Source organism: Diachasma alloeum, unplaced genomic scaffold, assembly GCF_001412515.2.
Source record: "Diachasma alloeum isolate Michigan unplaced genomic scaffold, Dall2.0 Dall_scaffold_00177, whole genome shotgun sequence".
In the NCBI taxonomy this organism is placed as follows: Eukaryota; Metazoa; Arthropoda; class Insecta; order Hymenoptera; family Braconidae; genus Diachasma; species Diachasma alloeum.
Window position 1 is genome coordinate 455920 of NW_021680343.1, and position 7885 is coordinate 463804.

General features: G+C 36.6%; 2 protein-coding genes across 4 annotated transcripts in view; one reads left to right on the top strand and one right to left on the bottom strand.

Moving 5' to 3' along the window:
- LOC107037273 (dopamine receptor 2) overlaps window positions 1-1556 on the top strand; it is a 79151-nt gene extending 77595 nt beyond the window's left edge. For both annotated transcript variants that reach the window (XM_015255741.1, XM_029126062.1), the window contains one exon: window positions 970-1556. In XM_015255741.1, coding sequence (XP_015111227.1) covers window positions 970-1095 — 126 coding nt within the window. In that variant the 3' untranslated portion in view covers window positions 1096-1556. The remainder of the gene's footprint in view (window positions 1-969) is intronic.
- Window positions 1557-3856: 2300 nt separating this feature from the next.
- Window positions 3857-7304, bottom strand: LOC107037287 (solute carrier family 25 member 44). Of its 2 annotated transcripts, none has more exons than XM_015255770.1 (5): window positions 6970-7304; window positions 5785-6099; window positions 5403-5695; window positions 4468-4654; window positions 3857-4380 (listed from the first exon to the last, which is right to left on the bottom strand). In XM_015255770.1, the coding sequence occupies exons 2-5, from the start codon at window positions 5957-5959 to the stop codon at window positions 4061-4063; spliced, it is 975 nt and encodes a 324-aa protein (XP_015111256.1). In that variant the 5' UTR covers window positions 5960-6099; window positions 6970-7304; the 3' UTR covers window positions 3857-4060. The 2 variants fall into 2 exon arrangements, with proteins under 2 accessions (XP_015111256.1, XP_015111247.1); XM_015255761.1 differs by having other exon boundaries at window positions 5391-5695.
- Between the last annotated feature and the right edge of the window lie 581 nt (window positions 7305-7885).

The following is a 7885-nucleotide window of genomic DNA, read 5'->3' on the forward strand; positions in this document are numbered from 1 at the left end:
CCCCCCCCCCTCCCCCTCCTCGCCCCTATTCTCTTTGTCAAGTGCAGAAATCCACAAAAATATCGACACAAGTGTCCTGAAAAGTGGAGAAGAATAGTTCTCCCGAAAAAAAAAAAAAAAATTACATGGACCAGCGAATTTTTACGACTTCCACTTGTAATATATCGATTCACTGTAGAAAATCCGATTATTCACCGTGCACGCACACACGGATATTTAATATATTGCAAGTACCCCTTGTTCTCGTTATCAATGCATTGTAATTAATCATCTTTTGCATAATAAAATACTGAATTAATGAACTTATGGAAATTATGCTCGCTGGCTTTAGTGAATTTATGGTGTGAATAAGTTATATTTCACTGATTCATTCGTGATGATGTGAAAAATATTATTGGTGTGGTAATTGGCGTTGATCGTGCATTATTGAACATTTTGTGATTAATTTCAATGAACTTGTGAAGCTAATTAATAGATACAAGAGAAGTGAACTCGATAGAGGACATTTTCTCTTTAACAACTCGAAAAAATCATCACGAGATATTTTATTTCACTTGAATAAACTCCATTGAAATTCAATGAATGAGTTTATTCGAAGAACTCGTTACAAAATTTTTTATTCAACACAAGAATAAATTCATTGAAACGGAATAATTCTTCATTTGTATGAAATAAATCATTCATTCCATAAATTCAGACATTCTCACCTAAATAAATATACGAGTCTACGAGTTTCCAACGAAAATCGTTAAAATGAATGGAAAATTTTGGAATGCAAATGTTGCCAAGAGATTCACCCTTTTGTAATTTTCGTCTGTAATTTCCCTCAATTTATATTCCAATGACTCATTCTCCTGATAAATACCTCCCCCTCAACTTTATCACTATCGCTAAAAAAAAAATAATAATCACCCCCTCCCCCAGCATTTGATAAAACTGAGGTCAACAATCCATGAATTTTGATTGCAGTACGTGAGTGGAATGAGTGCCGGTGGCCAAACAAGCAGTGTTAGCTACAGCAGTGTCAGCCAGAGTAGCGATGGTGGTGCTTACGGTGGCATCAGTGCCAGTACATCATCGAGTGGTGGTATGTGACGTAGCGCTGGGCCCAGATCGGGGCCAAAGAGGGACAGAGCCATAAGATTTCGGGACACGTGATTGGAGGACGATAGGGCGACTGACATGACGCCTGATATCATTGAAGAGGAAGAGGAGAAGATTGATGAGGAGGTGTCAGAGGGAACTGAGAGTCTCGATATACCAGATGACGATGAATTGGAGGAGAGATTCGAGCGCTGGAAGCGACGAGTTGATATTACTATTCCCGAGGAAGAGAATGAGGATGAAATACCTCAAGTCGAAGAAACGAAAATTGACGTCACGTGATTCTAATTCATTCCTCTATGCTTTATCATTCATTCCAGACATCTTTCCATTGTACTTTATATACTTTTTTTTAATGCATAGGAATATTTCCTACAATTTTTCATATTACGAAGAAACCATTGAAATTAATGCAGCAGCGAAGCGGTAAACGGTTCAAGTAGATTTTAACTATTGACCAGTTTTTAATGAATATCTCGAAATCTAAGGGAGATGGCAAAATTTTTGTCACTACCTTTTTTGCAGCCCTCAATTCGCTCTACAAAAAAGGTCACTACGAAAATTTCATTATCTCCCTTAGATTGGGAGATATTCCTTGAAAACTCAGCTAAGGGCTAAATCAACTTGAATCCTTTTGCCGCTTCGCTACTGAATTCTTTAGACTTCAATTCCATAATTTGATAATTTAATGTATAAAATAGAAATCATCGCCTGCACGTTTTGAAACCATCATTTTTCTACCATGAGAACGAGACAATTTCCAAAGTTTCACGCGGAATTGCGCCACAATTTGCCATAAATAAGCGCGTGCGGAAAAAAATTTGAGGAAATATTTCAATTGTCCTATCCTTCGAACAAATCCATCATCTCTTCCATTGTTCCGCGCAATAAGGGAGACATTAGGACTGCCACAAATTTCATCTGTACCATGATGTAATGCAGAAATAATAACCACTGCACACCGGCTGCGATTGATTGCCCCCCGAAGAAAAAAAAAGCACTATTTCTCTCGGGTATATCCACCGTGTCGAGCCCTGCATTTGCAATTTTCCCCGATGGAGCCAGTCCGCCCGAAATGACATGAATTTTTACAGAGTTCGATTCAACTCCCACTGTCTCGCATTAATTAAAAACATTTTTTTTCTCGCCTCCTTCCTACCCCATCATTATAAGTTTTTCATGGCTTGGATTATTCATACACAGCCGACGGCAGATTCAAATGGAATTATGTATAAACCATGTCATTTTCCTCTTTCATCGGATTGACCTGCCTGACCGGATGAAAATGTCGGGCTATCGACAATACTCAATCACTGGGTTTATCGACTGAGATATTAAAGAGATTACTATACGATAATTTATTGAATGTAAATACGTTGCCGATCGAGATGTTACACTTATCGACCAAGCAATTTTTATCGACTGAGAGTAATAATACTGAATTACCGACTGATGAAGGAAAGTTACCGACATTAAACGTGTTTATTAAGAAACAAACAAAAAAAATTACTAGAGGTGATAATTGAATTGTAAATAAACAGGGGATTTTTAAAGTTGAAACAATGATATTAGATGTATCACTGATGAAATTGCGATTCACTGGATGTGATGATTACGAAGATGAAAATTTTTATCCTAGAGGTATAACTAAGTTGTTGGAATAAGAGATAAGTTGATTGATAATGTGTAAATGCCGGAGGATAAAATATTGTGAAACAATCGATAGGAGTTTGTAACTAAGATTTATCGGTGCGATGATTGTTCTCTCCTCTCAATCATCTTGTAAATACTGTTTAAATGGAATATTATTATGAGTATATTAAAATATATATTATAAATGACTATTCAACATTGGAGAGAAACGCGGTGCGTTTTTTTTTATTGTTTAGACTCAATGATCGTTTTTACTCTGATTTTTGTTGTCCCTTCTGAGTAGGTTGTATTAAGAGATGTCAACACTATTGTAACTCATGTCCAAGCTGATGAATCCATTGTATGACCACTTAAGTACCTTAAAGATGTGTCTCTCAGTGCTGTCCTTTATAATACATATATAGAGATATTAATTTGTCTTTTGATATCCCAAAATCATCTTTAAATTCCTCTTGTCATTCTTATGATTGATTTGTTTCGTATGGAAAGGCTTCAATTTTGGCTGCAGTTGTGGTGATACGGTAGGTATTTTTGCTGAACATCTGGAGAAACTCAACAAATGTCATCTGAATTTTTTTCAATCAACACCTAATCTTCATTTATGATAAATTATTTCGAAATTATGGAATTCATTTGTAACTTGATCACTTGATGCCTCACTTTTTATGAACAAAATTCAACTATATTCAGGTGTTTCTCAACAAAAAGATCAATATTCTTCATAAACTACTGCATATTGCGGTCAAATTATGGAAAACATGAACATTCTATGTAATTTTACGGTTTGATGCAACTATTTCGGCCCCTCAATGAATAAAATCCTCTATTTATCTACAAACGAAGATTTATGTTGAAAAGTTCTAGTCCAAATTAAATCCTAAAAATTCCGAACAACTCAAAATCTCTTTATTGCACTGTCATCTGCAAACAATGAATCCACTTTACCCCAAAAAAGACGAATTTAAGATCCAATTTGTGGATCTCAAAGGTGAAAACCATCAAGTTGATAAGAACCATTTGACTTTATCTACTCACGTCATTGGATGCAGAACATTTATCAACATCTCCTCCCACACAATAATAATATCGACACATGATCTGCCTGATGAACCTTTTTATCCAGAATATTTACATAAGAATAAATTCAACTATCTGCCTTATTTACACGATGCTTTGGTTGTCACTGAAGGATTAAAAAAAGAAATGAAACATTGTCACACGCAGGTTACGGAATGAAATTCTGCTCTCACTGTTGTCTTTGGATAACTGTCACTTGATTTTTAAAAATATGAAATTTATTGCTTCACCAACGGATGTAGCTCTTGTACTCCTCATTGATGCTCATTCGTTTGATGGTCTCGTAACCGAGTATTATAGAGAAACTGAAGCAGGCAGATTGGACTAGTCTGGCTGATAATCCCTTCTTGAACATACTGAAACCCTCCTCAATCCATAGAATTTTAAATGTCTGACACATACTGTCTAATCGTTGAACCTGAAGTCGTGCTCTAACAATGTCTAGTGGATTTGTTATTATTGTAGTTGTGAATCCACCCAGTGTTCCAGCCACTGCTTGGATGAAGAGGTGAGATACCCAGGACGGTAGAACTCTAATTAATTCATCTGGAGCAAAATTTTCAAAGGAATTAATCGTCAGTTCAACGATAATGAATAACACCACATAATCTTTGGTTTATCTATCACACATACCCTGATAAAACGTGTAGAGACCCCACCACAGTGCACTATTAGGCACGTATGCACAGAGAGATGCGACGTAACCCCTGTAGAATCCTTTGACACCATCTCGCTGATAAATTAGTCTAATTATTTCCCCAGAGATGTATGCCCTTGATACTCCTGGAGATAAATTGAGTCCTAGAGGATTCATTCCCATCTACAAGAAATTTAGATGGATATTTGTCTTCTATTTGTGATTAAGAATGAGGTAATCAGTTAAGATGGAGACGACGCGTCTGAATGAAAAACGACTGAGAGTAGTTCACTGTTAATTAATGTAAAATAGAAGTAGAGAAAAAAGAGAGAATGTTGAAAAGAATGCAACTTAAAATTGGTAGAAAATTTCAAAACTTTCTGAAGGCTTCTACACCGTAATTCCGGCAAAACAATTATTTCGAGTCAATTTCTATTCTCTTTTGTATTTTCCATCTGGGTTTTCGAAGAGAACACGAGTTATGGGCCCCAGATAACTTAAACATCAGTTTTCTTTCCCAACTGATAGTTATCTTGTTCATAACAGGTTTGTCTGATTGTCGGGACGACAGTCTTTCTTTCAGAGAGAGTAATGTTATGAATGTCTTGTGTTAACGCATGTAAGTTTCTACAGTGCCATTTTATTTTGGTAAACACCTTTGCTTCATACCCATGCGTTTCAATACTCTGAAAAAATCTAAAAGATTCTGGAGTTTATAAAATGTATATCGGATTTTCTTAATAAAAATTTGAGACAAATTTAGGGTCTTCTGGAGAATTTGACGACTACTTTGCATTCTGAAGAAAATTGGCAAGCTTTTCCACAAAATTTCTAGAAAAAATGAGATGTAAGAGAGGAGAATCTCCCAGATATGGTGCGATGATGGAGGGGAATGGCAAGTTATGAATAAAAAAATGACCTTATCAAATACCAATTTTCCATGTTTTGTATTGACCCCAAGTACCATCAAATGTTGGCTGAGTACGTCAAAGGGAACAACAATGGTTTGAGCAACAGCACTGGCAGCTCCGCCGCCAATAAGTGCCTTGATTCTCGAATCTAGTCCAGCAGTGAATGGATCCTGACTGAGAATGTGTCTCACACCCTCGTACGTAGACACGTAGAATACACCAGAGACAATTTGAATCGAGCTTATCCAGAAGCCTCGGTAGAGGCCTGAGAAGCCTTCTGTTCGATATATTTTTCTGTACGCGTCTATCATGCCTAGAAAGGTTCAAACAAATCACCTTAATTCTCCTCTGAATCACCCTTCGAAAAATATCTGGATGAAACTCTTTCGGGGATTGACTTGCCTGTGTACATATGATTTCTTCTTTGCACCTGCAGTCTTGTTTTTATAACAGTCAGAGGATACAGACAACAGCGAACGGAAAATGACGAGAGCATGCTCAGTGGAAAGAACTTGGTCTTGTCCATCATGTCCCACTCTATGGTACGAATGAAAGGTGGTGCCTCTACCGCAGACATCTTGAGGATTTGGCCCACTACTATTCAGATATAAAAGTGAGGAATAATTTCTATTCCTTACGAAGTTACTGGTAATTTTACACTGCCTGAATTGGCGCATCTCACTGACACCTGGGCATTACTACCCAACGATTACTAGACTGAAAAATAAATTACAATACTTGTCAATGATTATAACTTTTCGATGAAAAGGGGAACGGCCATTTACGAAATTCCTTACCTAAGCCATTCAGTAATAACTTTGTGACAACGAATTAAGTAATGTCAGATATTTTATGATTTCGTGATTCACTCGTGTGCAAATTAAAATAAATTGAGGTCCCTAGGCCATGTTGCAGTCGTAAGGTAGTAAATAATGTTAAATAATAACATTAACATTGGTGTAATAATGAAAGATTGAATATGAATGCAAGAACTCTTCTACGTTTCGAATGCTAAATCACATTTTCATTAAAGACCTTTCTTTCGTCATTTATTTGTACAAAATTCTTCTCCTAAAGTTCATAAACTCTACTCCCTGATGATGAATGCGTCATCATTGACCATCAAATCTTGACCATAATTATTGAAAAATTATGCATTATCGTAACATTTGTCATTTTGCAATTACAAAATGGCCCAGGGGATTGGGAATTTGGTAAAAACAAAAACCGAGTTCATCGATCGATGCTAAAAAACCTGGGTAAATAAAACCATCATTAAGATTTACTGCACACTCGTGTGACACGTACATACAAGTCCTATTATATTGTATTAATAGACGGAATGGAGCTCAAGATCAGAGACGTAATTTCATGAAGCAAGCATAATAAACACGATATGAAGTTGAAGTTGATATGAGAAAATCACCTGAGATCGAATCTCAAGGTTCTAATTGAAAGAATTTTACTGATATTTACTTGAGACCAAACGAATGTTGGTCAGCAGTTCAAGGTCACATTACTGAGTCTCAGAACAGTTGACATGAGTGAACAACAATGGAATTTGAGTAAAATGTGGAGTGAACTTACATGATGTAACAAAGTGGCCTGAATGATCACTGACGTTCTACCGTTGTTATTTTGGAGATCGAAGATTCACTTTCCCCTTTGACTATTCTCAGTCACTCACACCATTTTATTTATTGTTATTTCCGATCAATGGAGGTATCGAATAGTGATGAAAGTCTTATCACAGACGGCACAATTCTCGTTTGGGATTGTATTATTTTGAGACTAAATCAGCGAGATTTCGCGATGATGAACAGAGCTCAGTGGAACAGCCTGCCTGAAGCCCTCCAGTTTAGTTATCAGCCGGGCGTATTTTCTATCATTCTGCGCATGTGATTTCCATCGACATGATAAGTCTACGGGGTTTCGAGGAAATAGAGGACTAGCGCCATCTGTTTGTCATTTCTACCTGATTTTTTTGTTTATCAACTTGTGATAATAAAAGAGTGAATAACATAAATTCCTGTAAATTTGTATTTCGCGGCAGAACATTTTTTATTTAAAACCCAATTGCGCGAATTATCCCCCAAAAATTAATACAAAAAAAAATCCTATCGCATTTTTCTGTAATTTTCAATTTTTCCATTGAAATTGTTTACTTCTTTTTAAAAAAATTATTTCGATGAAATATACTTGATGTTAAATTTATATTTGGCGCAGATATTCTGAACTAGTTTCAGAACTGAATGAAAAAAATCACGATAAAATTGAAGTGACGCATTCCCGAGAATTTCAATTCCCTTCAAAAGGGATTGAACTGGAATTTGAAAAAAGTTGACGAAAAAATTGGGTTGCACGGTAGACAGAGATTACAGGGTTCCAGAATACCAGGGATACCTTGTAAATCGCCAAATAAAAAGTACACCCCCGCTCCTAACCAATGAGCGTAGGGTACCGCCCCTTTTTTAGGGGTTGGCGGCGGCGGGGGGGGGGGGGG

Excerpts from the sequence above, each read along its gene's own strand:
- LOC107037287 (XM_015255761.1), bottom strand. The coding sequence starts at position 5,959 with ATGTCTGCGGTAGAGGCACCACCTTTCATTCGTACCATAGAGTGGGAC. Across the intron at positions 5,696-5,784 it reads AAGAAATCATATGTACACAG|GCATGATAGACGCGTACAGA; the intron begins GCAAGTCAATCC and ends GAACCTTTCTAG. Across the intron at positions 4,655-5,390 it reads GAAAATTGGTATTTGATAAG|ATGGGAATGAATCCTCTAGG; the intron begins GTCATTTTTTTA and ends AATTTCTTGTAG.